The sequence below is a fragment of the Acanthochromis polyacanthus genome, chromosome 3 (assembly GCF_021347895.1).
Source record: "Acanthochromis polyacanthus isolate Apoly-LR-REF ecotype Palm Island chromosome 3, KAUST_Apoly_ChrSc, whole genome shotgun sequence".
In the NCBI taxonomy this organism is placed as follows: domain Eukaryota; kingdom Metazoa; phylum Chordata; class Actinopteri; family Pomacentridae; genus Acanthochromis; species Acanthochromis polyacanthus.
In genome coordinates, this window is record NC_067115.1 from 33462727 (window position 1) to 33480365 (window position 17639).

Sequence of the window (17639 nt, forward strand, 5' to 3'; positions counted from 1 at the left end):
TCATCAACTAATCTTTGCTTCCAAGTCATGATCAGACTTGGTTGCCGTTTCATTTCACTTCGTTCATTCACTTTATGAATCACTGACCCTATCAGAAATGTGGGTGGTGATTCAGAGCACTGCCTCAAAGCGCTTTCACACAGACGAACAACAAGTATGATCTGAAGGCATTTCCATCCGATCATCCCATTCCTGTGAGGAACACCTGGAGAGAGATTCTTCAAATTTGGCACCAATTTGAACTAACCAGCTACATTTACAAAGAACCGATTAGAATTTGGAGGTAAAAGATCAAAGGTCCCCATGACTTTGTGAAACACACACAAGTCATTCATACACTAATTATGACTGAATTTCACGCAAATCTCAACCAAGAAAAAAATGACGAGCGAGGTGATGACATTCAATATTCTAAAGGTCAAAGGTCAGCTGCTCTGCGATATTACAATTTTTTTGCATGAAACACTTTGCTGGTCATTACTCAGTGTTGTAATTCAAGAACCAAAGGACAGTTTGTGACAATATTAATGCGACACTTTGTCAGATCCTGGATTGGTTGGTGATGCTAATCTATTAAACTCTGATGATTTTATTGATCTGCTATGCTGATTCTTTGCAGCAATATCCATATTTCATGCATTGTCCTCTGGCTACAACTTTGTGTTCAATCAGAATCAGCTTTATTGGTCAAGTTTGTAAAATTATCCAAGAAACAACACCGAGAACAGTCGACATATAGGAGAACAACAAGAAAGTCAAGTCAAATCAATTTGACTAATTGACGGAGGGACACAACCACGAGGCGGTGATTCTAGTTAAACTGTATTCATCATTCTTTTTTATTCAGTTGCATCCTTAAGTGACATTATTTTCACGATTACAGTTATATAAATAATATTATTTAATTTTTTATTTGTTTAATTGGGGGAGTACACTGGAAATTTCACCATTATGCTTTGTAATAGGTCACTACTAATTTTGTCTGTGTAATATTTTTATTTTTTAAGATGTACTTTTTAAGATCCTTTAATTGTTTGATAGCAAAATGTTAGAATTTGTGTCAGGCCTGTATTCACTATCCTAACTTTACCCTACCTAAAGGGAGAAAAAAAAAATCAAATGTTCTCTAGCACTTTCTCTGCTTTATATCTTCTGGCCTGACAGTAACTTTGATGCAGACTTGTTACCTTAACTGGCAGTTATGTTTCACATTGCAGCAGACTAAAATGAGGAGCAAAATCCTTCCTGTATTAGCATGCATACTCCAACAAGAACCTGAAAATAGTGTCTTTAAGGCAGAGACGAGTAACTCTTCCCCTGTAGATTATTAAATAGGAAGTGCATCTAAACACCTTCAGCTGTGTTTATTACGGGAAGGAGTTATACTTTTCTACATTTTGTGTAGCTCAGTTCCCTCCTTGCCACTCTGGTATGTTTAGTAAGTTAAGACAATTGTTATTATTGATTAGTCTTTTAATACAATGAGTTGACACTGAGGGGCCGTTTACACGAGGACCATCTTAACAGAAAACGCACAAGTGGGGTCTTGTCATTTCACGTTGAGACGAGCGGTTTTGAAGGAAATCTGCGTATATACGGTGACTCTATAGTGTGTGGAATTCAATCTGATATGCATGCCAGGCAGCTGGGTGGTGCTGTGATAAAACTCTGCCATGTCTACGCGCATGAGTCATTCCATGTCAATTCAACAAATGCTTGTTGCACCACTTTCTCAGATCCTCCCAAAATTTTTTTTGGGCTTTATTTGGGTAATTTTATGAACAAATGCAAAGTATTATGGTTATAAACATACAGTATAAGCAGTAATGATCTAATCTAATACCCATAGTCAGTCCAAACTTAATCCTCGCCTATGATTTTAGGGTTTTAAACTACTAAAAAAAGCAATTTATACTCCTTTTACATGGTCAGAATTTTTTCCCCTTCCAAAACTTTTACCCTTCTGGTGAGAAAAGTATAGAAATGAATGAAAATAAAAAAATACTGGACTGTGGAATTTCCCAAAATATCCTTATTATTTCATGGGCGACTTTATTTTGGGTTTTCATGCCTCTATTTTAGGACTTATTCTTGTGAAAAGACATTGAAAGAATGAATTTTCTTCTTTACTAATGAAAGTTGCATAAGGTAAAAGTTTTAAAACATTAAAATAAAGCTTATTTATTGATTTATAGGCTGTTGAACTCAGGTGTAGACCCAAAATAGCCTAACTTTAGGCATTAAAAAGTGCATGTGGGATACATGGTACGTGGTTCAAATTTTTTTTGGAGGAACTAGTATGTGTGAAGTATGTGTGAACTTACTTTCATATTTGTTTCTTGTGCCAAAGATGAGCAACTGCTGAATCAATTTACTATACATTTTGATCCTCGTTTTTGTTTTTAGGAACCATTTACATGACCAACTAAAGATGAAAGATGAATCTGAAGCATCAGCATCGTAGTATAAGTTACAAAGGGCATATCTGAAGTTAATTATTATATAGACATTGTTTTTTCTTTCATACAGTAACTGAATAAGAAGAAATGGCATCACTCCCAGACTGCATTCTCAGGACAGCCTCGGTATCGTATTTGACTTATCAGCTGAATTTGAAGATTTGCAAGTGAAATTCATGCACCCAAAAGGTCCCAGCAAGAAGTTCACATGGCCTAGAAAGGATGACGTAGTGTGGGTGCCTACAGCCCACATCCTCTGTCCAATCACTGCTCCTTCAACACGCCGTGGTGGACAGTACCACATATCTGGTGCAGATGATGGCCTGATTTCAGAGAAATTCAAGCAGTTCAAAGGACAGAAATAGTGGTGTGATAAGTTGGGGACAAATTACATGTTTTACATGGGACCTAAGGCAATATAACTCATTTTAACTGCAATATATTAGTTAGAATTCCTAAAAAAACGCCTATAAAACATAGTGCATTTCTTGGTTAAATTGGCCATGAAGGATTCAAGAAACAATGTTGATACTTCAGATATCAATTATTCGGATGTTTATTGTTATACAGACAAAGTTTCATGTTTCTACTCCATGTCCCACATTGGTTTCTGTGCCAATATATGTATGGTGTTTTTCAGTCTGTTTCATAAATAGGCATCGTTTTGAGGTCTAAGGAGACTAGCTAGCTCTTGGATATTTTTAGGTTAGAGAGAACTTTTAAGGTACTTTGAGATTTTTATAACATATGAACCTTGTTACTTATTAAAATTTGTGAAAAAAATGCCTAAATTCTTGAAAAATGCCATTTTCGCCAAATTTTTAAATTGCCCTGTACCACAGAGAAATGGGTATATTCATTCCAAATTTTTTTTTCCTGCTCTATTGTTAAGGTGTTTGAACCCTTCAGATCACTTGTAAGTCTATATCATCAGTCAGTTCCCAGTATTATCTTCCTAAATCAAGCCTTTCTACCTAACATATCAATTTCCGAGTGGAAAAATAGGGATTTAAATATTTTATAACTTAGCAAATAGCAATCATATGATGTTAAAACTTTGCAAGTAATCTATTCTTATGTTGGGATAGTTAAAAAAAAAGTTTGGAGATGATCAGAGGAGGTCATGCAACAAAATTTCCTCAGATTTGTTGAAATGAGATGGAATGACTCGCATGCGTACTATCTCCCTTTTCGGATCTCTGCCGCGGTAAATGTTCATGAATGGAATCTGTACAGATTCTGCACGTTTGTTGGTACGACTCCTGTAGTGTACATAGAGCTGCCAGAGTTGCTTGAAGGTACGAAGGATGGAAATAATCACACATCTTTGTTTACTTCCTTGTACCGGCCGGCAAACCAAAGCACCGGCACACGTATATGACGTAATCGCGTACGCGACGTGGTCAGATCTCGGCAAAGTTTTGCGTTTTGCTGTTTAGACGGAAACGTAACGGCGGAGCGTTTTCTACTTTTCCGCTCTGGAGGCCGGTTTCAAATTTTTGCTTTTTTAAGCCCCCAAAACGCCGTCCTCGTATAAACGATAGGGTGTTTTGTTGAAATATTTTGACGTTTTTACCTGCAAGCGTCCTCGTGTAAACGGCCCCTCAATTGTAGGAAATAAGAATCTGTCCTTTTGTGAATCATTTTTGGGAAACTGCACGTACGTTGCTCACTCACTGCTTTTGAGTTGGATAAAAATGAAACAAAAGATTAGCTAAGGTAAAGGGAAATACATTTTTAATGTTAGCCCCACTGTTCATCCTATTAGTTTCTTGTACTGAAGGGAAAATGCATTAATAGTTTGATGCATTGTCTCTCACTGGCTTCTCCTTCTGTCCTCACTCTCTCTACTAAGTCCTTGGTCCTTTTTTTTTTTGTTGTTTCCAGCCCCTGACTTGTCTTGAATGCTGATGTGAGAGATGAATTATTGGGTTATGCTGCAGATGTTAGACTCTGCTGTGTCATGTCTACAGATTCACCTTGAAATAGACTTTTTCTCATTCACTGTCCCTTTCTCCTTCTCCATCAGCTGGAAAGAGCTGTAAAATAAAAACAATTCCACCTCACAACTTGACAGAGGACAATGTGATTCCTCTCTCTTTGACCTCTGTGGGTGCATGCCCGCCTGTGTGTGTAGGCATGCTTTTTTTTTTCCTAAGTTGCAGGATTAGACAGACAAGGCTCTATGCTCCTTATGTAACCAACTCCTTTTTTTTCCTGCGGGTATTTTTTTTGTGCTTTCCCACATATGTGGCATCATGTTGGAGGACGGAAGGAGCAACCAGGAGGAGGTCGTAAATCTCAGCTCTTATTTGTTTGGGAGACAGGTGGCCGTGCGTTGGCCGTGTAAATCGTATTGACATTGGGGAGATATTCATCTTGTTTACCCTTATAGCCGCAGCCCCTGTCCCTTTATGAAGACTTGCGCCATATGTCACAGGGTGTCGCCCTGGCTTTGTTCACTCATAAATCTTAGCATGTGAGATGGTAGAGACCTGTTAGCACAGCACCTCTCTGGCGTGGAACCCAGGGTTTCGGCTTCAGTCCCGGCCAAAAAAAGCAGTATGGATGGCAATCGCTAGATGACTTCCAGCCACTCTCAGAAATGTGTTATCTGCACTCTGGTGTGCTCAAAAGCGCACCTGGAAACCAGTATATTTTCGTCAGCTTCCTGCAGGATAGCTGAAGCAGAATTTGCCTGGTCATACACAAATGTGTCCTGACTCACTATATCATGCAATAATTCTGTGTGGACTGTGGCACGATTTATCATCTCCGTCATTTTCGATGTCTCACCTCATTTCTCCTCTTCTCCCTAAATTCACTCACAGTTTCTCCCAGTGGCTTCGTTGCCCCAAGTCCTACCCAATGAGGTTACATTTTCTGGCCTTTTTTTCCCCTCTTCCTCTCCTCTGCCCTACCTCCAGCCCTCTGAGGCTCTCACTGGCAAACAGCTGTGGATCATAAAATGGTGGATCAGAACTTATTTCCTGCCCACCCAAACTGGTGGTGGCTGGGCGAGCAACTTGGCTATAAGTTTGATCCCACTTTCTACTAGAAACAGAACCAAATCCCACCGCTGCCCTTCTTCCTTCAGTAGAAAGACAGTTGATAGCCCCGCTCATCCCTATGTTAGCTCCACGCCAGGATCAACAAGGCTTGGATGCTGCAGGGTGAAATTCCTGCAGTAATGAGAAGCAGTAGACCACTTCTGAATGATGAATTTCTCCCTGCTACTAACCTGGCAGTGTGTGATAATGTGTGATAGCACTGATGTTTCAAATGATAAACCAGAAGACCGCCAGTTGCAGGTCACTTTGGGATTCAGTATTTGCAACACTGGTTCAGTTTGTTACAATGACGCCCTTTTATGGATTATGATAAAATGTCTCCTTCATATAATGATATACATGCGAAAATCTTCACAACTTAAAACCTCCTATTCTTAAAAACTTGTCATGAATATTACCAACATCTGGAAGGCGTTTTTATCCAAGTCTTGCATACAGCACAGTTTGAAGTCCCCATTTATTGTATTTAATCATCTTTGCAGAAAAAAAGCTTAGCTAGGCCTGTGATGGGTAAAAACAACGAAAGAGCAATTCAAAGCTTGATGCTATTTTTGTTGAAGAGAAATGGCAAACGATTTCCCTCGGTTTGGCTTAGCTGTAATTGTGAAAGCAATTTTGGGACAAATCCATTTACCTCTGTTACATTTAACAAGTTTCTAGGGCAGCCATGTGGCATTCACTGATTTTCCCTAACTGTTTATTCTATAATTATTTAGTTAACTGTATATTTTAAAGATTGTCTTTGATCTGTATCATCCTCTTCCAGCTGAAATAAGCAGCAGCAAGATGAATATGTTACTAAAATATGCGTATGTGTGTTTCTGTTTATAATATCTCCTTATTCAGAGTTTTCTGTTTATGAGCGAGTTCACCTGCAGGTGGGTCAAGTGTTGGTGCTCCTCTGCTCTGCCTTCTCTTGGCTCTGAACCAGGCAGACAGTGGTTGTGCTTGGGCCTAGGTTAATGAGTGGATTTGCTGCACTGCAGCGCACTGTCCCCCCATGCTGATGTGGAGCAGCTGAGCACCACAGTGGCCCCACACTGCTGCAGAGCTATAAATCACCCACAGTCAGGCCAGGCCTGAACGGAGCAGCCACCGCTGGGGATGGACAAGCGCACTGAGAGAAAGACAGAGGGAGGAAGCAATGCAGAGGGAGGAAAGAAAGCATGAGCCCAGCACTGTTTACCTCCACCTATGTCCACGTAAGATCTCCTACCATGTTCTCCCTCAAGGCCACCTCTCTCTCTCCTCCACCAGTGCCAACTTAACCGCTATTCACAACATCCACTCAACCTCCAGCCCCTCCCCAGCTGCTCCCTCTAATTGCCTTTATTAACGTCTCTATGGGAGCGGCAGCTAGGAGCAATTTGCTCATTATGTGCTGTATTAGCACTGGCCCTGGGGCAGGCATGGAACACAGAAGGAAGCCTGGCTAGACTCCTGCTCTCCTCCTCTGCACTCTGCCTCCCTTTACCAGGACCCCTACCTCCTTCCTGTGGGTTAGCCATAGACTAGTTGGCCTCGACAACAGCCAGTGTAAAGCACAGATAAAACTACAGTAGAAGTTAGACACATTACTGTCGGCACTGGAGGTACATGCATGAGGGACAAATTCTATATATAAAAAACAAGCATAAAGAGGGTTAAGCCTCTTCAGTGCTTCTTGCATGGATTTTACAGATATTTGTAACATGAACACCATTTTTCCAAGAGATATTTATTGCTTAATTTTAGATTGATGATGGAGAGCTCTGTCAGACTCATTGGTCCAAATTCAAAAACAGTGTTTAAGATGTGTTCAGTTCCGATGAGTGTCAAGACCACAGCATGCGATCAATTTCATTCTCATCAAACTATTCAGTACTCCTTTGTGTCTAATATTTACTTGTTCATAATTTTATTTCAGTTCATCACCTATGTGTAAACTGGTAAATGCACTGACGGGGAAGACTTTTATCTTGCGTCTGTACAGATGGTTTTTAATGTATTGAATTTAAAACAACCTTGCTCTTCGGTCAAATGCAATTTTATCAAATGGAATTCCTTTGTCAGTGTCAGTGGTGATTGCAGGTTTGAATTGCAACTTTGCTTTTGGCTTTTTTTCTGCACAGAAAAACATAGAAGTGGCCCATGTATTAATATTCCCTTTGAATTCAAACATGTTTAATTCATGCTTGTTTGCATTTCTTTTAAAATCCTGAATCTGCTCCCTCTGAGTTTTACAGACACAAAAGATTTCATCTGGTGAATTTGTTATTAGTCTGCTCTGTTCACTTTAGACAAGTTGATGGGATGGACGGGAAAATCTCATCTAATGTTACCGCTTGGCATAAGCTATTGAGCACAAGACATTTTGAAGCCATACTACAGGTCAAATGAATTTCTTTGTATTCGGTTTAGATTTCAGATCTTCAGATAAATACATCAAAGTTGGTCTTTGAATTTACTTTTCAGGTTAATATGGGTAATGACTGAGAGTCGGTCCTCTTGAAGAGGCTTTTTGGCAGATGGAGTGGAGTGGATGATTTAATTTATTGAAGCCTGCTGTCCTTTTTATTGGGGCAAATGTGCAGCCTGCACACAAAGAGAATGCAGAGTGTGGCTCCCTGTATGTAGCTGCTGTACAGGAGAACAAAATAAGATGAAATGTTTACTATTGCTTTGTCACTGAAGTGAGATTTATGATTCGTGATATTATTTATTATCTTCATTTATATTATATAATGAATTATAATTCATAATGGTACTATGCTATTATAATAAACTTTATTTCCATAGTACCTTTCAAAATAGAGGTTACAAAATGCTTCACAAAGCATTAAAATACACAGATAAAACAGTAGAGAAATAAAACATCACAAAAAACATTTCAACCTTAAAAAGACCAATAACCACTTGTCTGAACAGGTGTGTTTACAGAAGCTTTTTAAACTGAGGAGCTGACTCTGGTGTTCTGACAGTCAAGGGGCGCTTGTTCCATAGAGTTGGGGCTGAAACAGTAAAATTACCTGGATGCTTCTGTTCTAAATTGTGGCTTTAACAGGCAAAACTTAGATTGAGATTATGGATTGCGATGCCGGAATTTGCCACTGACAACACTGATTTTAAAGTGTTGGTTTGATTTACTTTCCTCTAAAGACAGGGTTAGGGTTCGGAAATTTCAAACCTTTTGGAGTGCTCGTAATTTTTATTGTGTAAAGGAGGCATTCAGAAAAAAATCATAGGGCTGTTATAAACTGCTACTAAATCAATGTTGCGCTTATTTCAGGTGTCGCAAGCCAAATCCCTCCATCCATTATCTATATACCGTCTGTTCCAGGTAACTTAGGGTGAAGGCAGGGGACGCCATGGACAGGTCACCAGTCAATCACAGGGTTACATACAGAGACAAACAAGCACACACACATTCACATCTACAGACAATTTAGAGTGACCAATGAACCTCAGCATGTTTTTAGTCTGTGGGAGGAAGCTGGAGTACCCGGAGAAAACCCACGCATGCACAGGGAGAACATGTAAACTCCATGCAGAAAGATCCTGGAAAGACCGGGATGCAAACCGAGGATCTTCTGCAAGGTGAAAGTGCTAACCATCAAGCCACTGTGCAGCCCAGATCAAAACTAGTTACAAAAAAGTCATTTTTATCTGCATTTTATCTCCAAATTCGTCCTCTAGCAATGATTCCTTATGTGTTGAAATAATTCTCTACTACAGGCATGCTTTGACTCTGTAAAAGTAAACTTTTATGTTCAATTTACTCAAGGAATTAAAACCACAATCGTTCCTACTCAGTTAGTTTCTTTGCCCAGTAGAAAAGAAAGAAAAGTGTTGGATACCAACATGACACATCATCACTGTTTACTATCTGATGATGGAAGTAGACCAACAGTACAAACTATCAGAGTAGAATTTGAAAGAATCTTGAGCAAGCACTGAATTCTACTCACTTGCTCACAAAAATGTGAACACCAGTGCTGTTTCTCCATTTCAGAACCATACGCTACATTTGTGACTGTTAAAATATGGCTGAATTAGAAAATGGAATCATGGATAACAGATAAGCCCGGTAATAACATGTAGGTGAAAATCAGATGTTTTGAGTGCTCTAACTTATGACCAACCACCTATCCCACATGATGATATGACCCATAAAAGTTTACACGAAATGCACTTTTTAAAGTTTTTTTTTTCCCAATTAATTATCAGAAAAGAGTTATCACTTTCCGAGTACTAATGCTTGTTTTCTGTTTTACACTCTATTGGTGCAGTTTTGCTATTGAAACTATGATATATCCGCTGATGCTCAAGATAGACTTTAGAAAAATCTGTGCTGACCAAAAATGGAAGTTGTGACCCCTGGACTTGATGTAAAATTGATTTGGTTGCAGTTTTTAACTCGAGCTTAAATGTGTTTCTCAGTCTTGAAAATTTTATGTGGCTATCTTGTATACTTGGAGTCAAATATGCTGCAAAAAATAACATGAAATAAAAAGTGAGAAATTTCAACCCACCCTTACGCACCCTGAGGGCCTGTAGTTTGGAAAATATTCTTAGTACGAAGGCAAAGTTTTGCACGGCTTCATTTAATATACTACATTTTTGTACATAAATAAATCAACTGATTCTGTTGGAGTTAAGTGGGAGGCATTGATTGATTTTTCATGGAATGACCCACCATGATTTCTGTCAATAGACTACACCATAGAATATGTGCTGACCCATGTGTGGTGCTTTTCATTTGCAGATCCCCTACAGTATCTGAGCCTGCTCCTGGAGCTTCCAGAGAGAACCATCCTGCTGCTTCCACCGCTGCTTCTGAAAAAGAAAAACCAGAGGAGGGGTAAGACATGCCTCTTTGTTGTTTTCCTCCTAACTAAATTTGATAATTTCACTTGACTTCTTTTTTCCATCCCCTTTTCCATATTTCTGTTGCGATTAGTCATTTTCACACTCACATAACTGTTAAATGTCATACGCTGTGATTCTTTCACTCGCTCAGTCTTCACTCAGTTGCTCCATTACTTGCTTGCCCGTCTTATCTTCCATGTTCACTCAACAGAATGACCGACTCCCTCACTCATTTAACATCTACATGCAGCCTTGCACATCAGTATTCTCCCTGACTTTTTCCACACATTCACCCTTCCTGTAATTTGGTTACCTTTGAGAGATTTAATGCAACACAAGTATTGGTTTATAGCTACAGCAGCAGCCCGCCTCCTTGTCAACCCGCAAATGGTATCTGAGCGACCTGCATGGGTCTGTGTAGACAGTCTGTCCATTACGCTGGTGAATTCACTTTTGAATGCCTTCAAATGCCGCCGAGGAATATGCAGAAAGCATGGGCATTCTGTGGGCAATCCATTAATGGCATTTTCATATAAATACAAATCATCGTTTTTTCCAAATGTGGTTCCACATGGGTGCATTCTTCCAAAATTCTGAATTCGAGAACTTGGCTGAGCATTGTTGCATTGACAACTCTGTGACCACAAACTTCTTATTTTTTCAGTTTTGTATATCTTCTTTCTCCTTTCTCATCCCGCATTGTTGCTGTTCTGCAGAAAGAATATGAAATATTTATCAGGGCATCGTGTGTTGAAGACACAATTTCGACATGGTAATGTTGCTGGCATTTGAGATAACGGTTTGCAATGGTGGGCAAAACAACCTTTCTGTGGGAAACGGTTTTTATGTTTTTGCGAGTGGAATGGCATAAATACGCCTTTTTACTAACCTTTGCAGAGCGATGAATACGGTTTCTTTGACGGCGCTCTTTTACATCAAACTGATTTAAAATGCTGCTTCTAAGCGCACAAATGTGAATTTAAAAGCTGAAGCACTGTGGAGGGAGATTTCTTTTCTACCTGTGTTTGCGTGCAAAGCCTACTTTAGAGTCCCCCCGCTACTTTTTAATTATCTCGCCATAGATGGTTGTCTGCTGCGAGGACCTGATGTGTCCCTGCCTTTTTCGGCTGCACAAAACCTGCTACAAACAGCACCGCAGCTCATTGTGTTTATGCACACACACACACACACACACACACACACACACACACACACACACACACACACACACAGGTGCATTTAGGGGTGTTTTGACTCGCTCCCTAGTCTGTCTAGACTGGAGATAGAGCAAGACAAGAGTGTAGTGGCCCGACTCCTCTCTGAGTACTTTTGCTTATTTTCCAGCCAGGCCCATTTCTGCTGTTTCAGGCTAGTGAGTGAATGAACAAGCAGGCCCCGGGCCCAGATTGAACTGTGCGGTAATCCTCCCCAAAGCTCCGCCAGCTCACTGATTGCCTTCATTTTTCAGTGTCACCAGCAGGAAAGCCAAGGCAGTGTACCCATGTGAGGCTGAGCACGACTCTGAGCTCTCCTTCCAGGTCGGCGCAATATTCAACGCTGGTAAGTGTTATCGCCTACACCAGTCGCTCACTCAGAACCAGCCCCGGCATATTGGATTTGGAGGAAAACCGAACAGCCAATCTGATCTCCAATTGAACATAGAGATGAGACAAGGAGAGGGAGAACGGGGAGTGGTGGGCCGGGGAAGAGGCTCGACTGAGCTTTAATCACTCTCAGAGGAAATGAGGATTTTGGAGTTCCTTTTTTTTTTTTATATCAAAAACCTCTTTTATGAGACACAGACATTGTGTGTGCATCTATGTACACATGCATATATTTACTGTTTTGATACATGTACATCAATATGAAAGAGCTTTTGTCAGGAGAGATGATTGGAATAGCAAAATTCAATCTAAAAAAAGCAGAATTTCCAGCTTATAAATATGAGCTCATATTCTCTGAACAGTAATAATAAACACCAAATGTACAGTAAAGTGTCACATTTTCACAAACTAAACTGAATTTTGTTCGACAGCCCATCTCAGGTACTTTATTTTGCAGCTGAACGCTTTTGTTTGATAAAAGTTTTGTCTCTTTTTAGTTCTCAGCTTAAATCACCAGTTACCCTGATAAAAACTGCAAAGTTTCCGTATAGTTTTCCTTAAATTCTGTCCTTTTATACTCAGTCAGGCATCAAAGGAAGTGCTTGACATTGTTACATAAATGTTACGTGATGAGATTTTCATTAAGCAAACAACTTCTTGCTCTTGAGGACCCTTGACATTTTGCATGTTTTGCTGTGCTATGGAGATATATCGAAAATTTTAGTTTCCGCCGTGCGCATAGCAAATGTGCAAAAGGTCAAGAGGTTTGAATACTTTACCAAGTCATTGTATATAGAGTTTGTGTAAAGTAGAATTTAACATATGTTGATGTTCCTTAACCTTGCAATTTGGAGAACATCTCTGAATAGTTTATTTAGTCTTAAACGGTCTTGTCCAGTCTGAAATAACTTGAGCTTATAGACTTATTAACAGACTTATTTCTCATTTTAGTTACATTTCAACAATACTGCAAACATACCTGATGGAAAGAAAATTAACAGTCTGGATGATTTATTGTTTTAGTCCTGATGTGAGAGGAGCCGTCAGTCCATTTTAGACTGATAACAAGTTGAGATCCTTTGAATTTTGGGGGCGGCTTGTGTACACATTCATGACAAATAGCTCTTTTAAGTTCCTTCCCCTTTCAGTTTTCAGTAGACTGAAAAATTGCAAAACAAAATAAGCCAAAAGACAAACAAGACTGCTGCCGGACTTGTAAATATCATCATTCTTTTCATATGTTCTGAGGCAGACTGTCATACAAAGCAGTTCCTGAAAGTTTCATTCTGCTGCCGAGATTTAACTCCTGGTGAAATAAAAAAAAAAAAAAAAAAAGCAAAAGCATCGAAAACAGACCTTAGATGAGATTAAAAAGGGTCACAGTGTAGTTTAGTTTAACAGCGTAATCACTGTCTCCTCATTTAAACCTCGAACACATGCACACATACTCACTGGGGGCCCTGCGTCCTCTGTGTGTCCCCCACCCTCACCCTCCCTGTGGTGTTGTCCCTCCTGGTGACGCTGTGTCCTCTCCTGCAGTGACCCAGTCGAGGGAGCCGGGCTGGCTGGAGGGGGAGCTGGAGGGGAAGAGGGGCCTCATCCCTGAGAACTATGTGGAGATGCTGTAGAACCAAATGGAAATATTTATGGACACTTTGTCACCGAGAAGAGTATGATGCACGTGCTTCAACTCAATTCACATTTTATTTTATTTTTTTTAAATCCAAAGCCCGTTGACTTCTCTCAATCCAGTGACGTTTGTTATATGTTATTATTGGTGGACTATTCTAGACACAAGTATACCCATTGTGGCTGCCAAGTAGATGTTGTGATGCATGTGCAAGCGTGACTTTAGCTCGGTCAAATATTCACACGAGTTTCACCATTGTAACTGCAAAATGGGATTGCACTTACAGTGTCCTGCTGTATATGAAGATGCTGTAGCCTCTAACCATCCAAGTAACTTCGTAGAGAGGATGAGCGCCCGTCTGGGCTCGCTCTCTGCTCTGCCCACTTATACATGGTATCCATGAGCTCACAGTCAAAGGGGGGAGCTTCAGAAAGTATAAGGTAGAATGTCAGCACTGTAGCTTTTGACCCTCCTGACTATGATACACGCAAAGTTGTTTTCAGCTGGTAAAAGATTAGAGATACCTGTGTGCCTTATCCATCCAAACACCAAGTGTAAATGTACGTACGGGTATGTGTGAAAACGAATTGGAGTGTTACTGCTTTCGCTTCTAAAATGTTGTATTCTTCTGTTGTTTTGAGAATATCTAGATATTGAAAATGAGGCACATCGCTACTGTAATTTTATTTTATTTAATTGGCGCATTGATTGCATGAGTTTTGAATTTTAAATTCACTCTGTACTGTTTTGTTCTTGGTGCACTCCTTTACAGAAACACAGTGAAACGCCTCCGATGCCTGAAGAACCCTGTTGTGTTAAACACTAGCATCCAACAGTGTGAACAGAGGTGAATTTCAGTAGACAGCAATGATTGAAACCAAGTGTTTTCCATGTCAAATGATCTGTTTTGTTTGTTTTTAAAGCTTGTTTTTAACGTTGCTCAGTTTCTTCTGAGCAGAGAAATGACACTCCCACAAAGTTGAAATGTTGTATTTCACTTCACTTTATGTTCACTCAAAATCAGTGTTTTATTGTTGGTAAGATTACAAAATGCAGTTCTGACAGGACATTTTAGAGTTTTTTTTTTTCCATCTCACAGCTGAACTATTAAGGAGTTATGACCAAGTACATTTACTCCCTTTGAATGAAGGGCAGGTTTTCATTTAGATTGAGCTCATCACAATAAGTTCGGAAAATCACTTTTTACAAACAATTACCTGAGAAGTTTGGTTCATCGGATTGTCTGTGCTTCATTTGCAAGACTTTAAAACATTGATTTCTGACGTTCATAAAGGGTCTTGACTTTTTTCTGTTTATTATTTTTTTTATTTTTACCTTTGGGTATCCTCTTGATCAATGTTAAACAAATAAAGATTTTTTTTTTCTTTTACTGTATTTTGTATTCTTGCAAAAAAAAAAAAGAGTTCTAAATGATTTTTAACAATGCAATATTGAGGCCTAATCACATTTTTTACTGTTGTTATCTCAGGCCCTGATGGTGCTGATGATGGTTACATCAGCTCATTAAATTGTATTGTTTTCCAAATGAAGGCCTACGTAATATGTATGGATCAAAGAAGATTGAGAAAAACACCCACTGACTGAGAGTGTAACTGTTTAACTTCACAATTGGGAAATATGTATAACTCGGTTAATGTGAAATCTATGTCTTAATTTTTTGCTGGCTCATCGGTTGTGTCAGTGAGAAGGCGCACACTTTCCTACAGAGTCTAAGAATAAAGAGAATGGTGAAATGCAGATTCATTCTGCAGGCAGTCCTGACACAGTGAGCCATGTAGTGTAATGTAAGCCTTTCCCTTTATATTGACCTGCACTGGTCCATCTGACTAAAAGCTGCTTCCAAAATAACTTTCCATAAGGGGATTAAAAATAGATGGTAATCTTTCACAGAGGAAAACACACTAATCCACCTCCTCCTCCCCGATCCATTAACATCTCAGCCTCATGCATGTTAATTCTTCGACTACATCTGTGTAATTAACACAGCAAATGGCCTCCAGACCCGGCGCATTGGCCTCAGTTACATAATTACCATCAGTCCACCACCACGCTCAGACCTCCGATAAGTGGACTGATGCACTATTTAGCAGCATAAACACACAGTTTGTCCATTTAAAGAGACTTTAAAGGCTCAAAGTCTGGTTTTTGGTTCAACGCGTGTCCGTGAGCTTCCAGAAGCAACGCGGTGGTAACATAATGAAATGAGCCAGAGTTAATGACTTGGGCAAAATATTCCCCCAGAATCACTCCAACCACCCACTGCCGGAGCCCTTCATCATCTTTCCTCTGCCAGAATACTGCTGAATCATAGAGGCTTCCACCCTGCCTGCCTCTCACTCTGCTTTGGACTGTCTGTCAGAGAGCATGTTGCTCTATCTGCCTTCCTTTCTCCTGTTTCTTCTGCCTACCTGTCTGTCTCTCAGGAGTAATTAAAACCCGTCAGCTTCTCCCCTACACGACTTCTTTTCAGTCACTGCTTCACATTTCTCCTGTTCTAATAGTCATCTATTCAATTAGTGAAGTCCCCGGTCAGTCATTAAACCCCTAAAAACTCATTTATTTGTATCATATTTAGAATTCTTTTCCAGGAAAATAATCATTTCCTGCTTTAAAATGGCTTCAGTGTAACTACACTGACTACGTTTACATGCCATTAATATTCGGGCTAAGGTCAATATTCCGGTTTCTAAAACATTTGGAATAACCCGTTTACATGCCTAAACAGACAGAGTTACTCCTGTTTACATGATCAGCCTAATCAATTGGGATATTCTCATCCAAACCGGGACGCACAGACAACGTCATGACGCAAATTGTGTCATTTCCATTTCTGGTTCGTGGTTTCACCATGTCTGTTTACCTCTCCTTGTGAATTTCCGGTGGGTCGCGCGCCAGACGCGGCATATAGTTGCCGTACTCAAAAGACCAAGATTACTTTCGGATGAAACATGCGCAGAACGCAAATTAATGTTTCTTTCTATGGGGATATTCCGATGCGCGTTTATATTACGAGATATTCGGGTTAGAAAAGGAGTAACCCAGGGGTCTTATTCGGGTTTTTAAAAACCCGAATATGAGCATATTCGGGTTTTTGCGGGTGTTTAGATGGCCGTACGCAACCGGGTTATTGCTAATATTCTGGTTATGAAAGGGTTAGTGACTGCATATAAACGTAGTCACTGTTTCTTCCTCTAAAACAGAGGTGTCAAACTCATCTTAGTTCAGAGGCCACATACAGCCCAATTTGATCTCAAGTGGACCGGAGCAGTAAATTTCTAATAACCTGTAAATAACCACAACTCGAAATATTTCCCTTTGTTTTAATCCAAAAAAGTACATTCTGAACATGTTCACATTTAATGAACTATCTTTTTACAAAATGTTATGAACAACCTGAAATTTCTGAGGAAAATAAAGGGCAATTTCAACAATGTCATGCCTCATGTTATCATTTACACATTACAACTTACTCACCATTTACACATTACAACTTACTATTATCATTTACACGTTACAGCCCACTTATCCTTACAGTGATGCCGTGCTGCTATTTCACAATGGGAAATCCTCTAACAAATCCGTGGATCCAGACTATAAGCTGCATCGTTGCCAAAATCTAATCACTTGGTCCTTGTCATTTCTGAGCTTCTCTGAAAATTTCATCCTAATCTGTTAGTCCATTCGTGAGTAATGTTGTGCACAGACAGATAAATCTATGTTGACTGTCGTATAACTTCGCTGGATTCCTTGGTGGAATAATTATTTTAAATTTTCGTTCATTTCCACATCTGTGTAGTAATCCTGACCACCTGAACTGACTCATTGTTAAGGAAGGCTTATTTGTCCCCCTGTCTTGTAAATGTATTACATTTATGCATAAAAGTACATAAAAGTTGTGGCAGTACAGAGGACAAATTTGAAATTGCAGTTACTTATGCTGGAGAAGTTGCAGTTAATGTCTTATCTGTAATTTTTACACTGTTACGGCCACCATTACTGGTGTACC

General features: G+C 39.7%; 1 protein-coding gene across 2 annotated transcripts in view; it reads left to right on the top strand.

Moving 5' to 3' along the window:
* Positions 1 to 17064, top strand: part of arhgap10 (Rho GTPase activating protein 10) — a 61564-nt gene extending 44500 nt beyond the window's left edge. The window contains exons 21-23 of one of the 2 annotated variants that reach the window (XM_022194387.2): positions 10275 to 10370; positions 11847 to 11938; positions 13522 to 17064. In XM_022194387.2, the coding sequence (XP_022050079.2) occupies positions 10275 to 10370; positions 11847 to 11938; positions 13522 to 13610 (277 nt within the window). In that variant the 3' untranslated portion in view covers positions 13611 to 17064. The remainder of the gene's footprint in view (positions 1 to 10274; positions 10371 to 11846; positions 11939 to 13521) is intronic. The other variant, XM_051945973.1, reaches the window with a different exon arrangement.
* Positions 17065 to 17639: the final 575 nt, after the last annotated feature.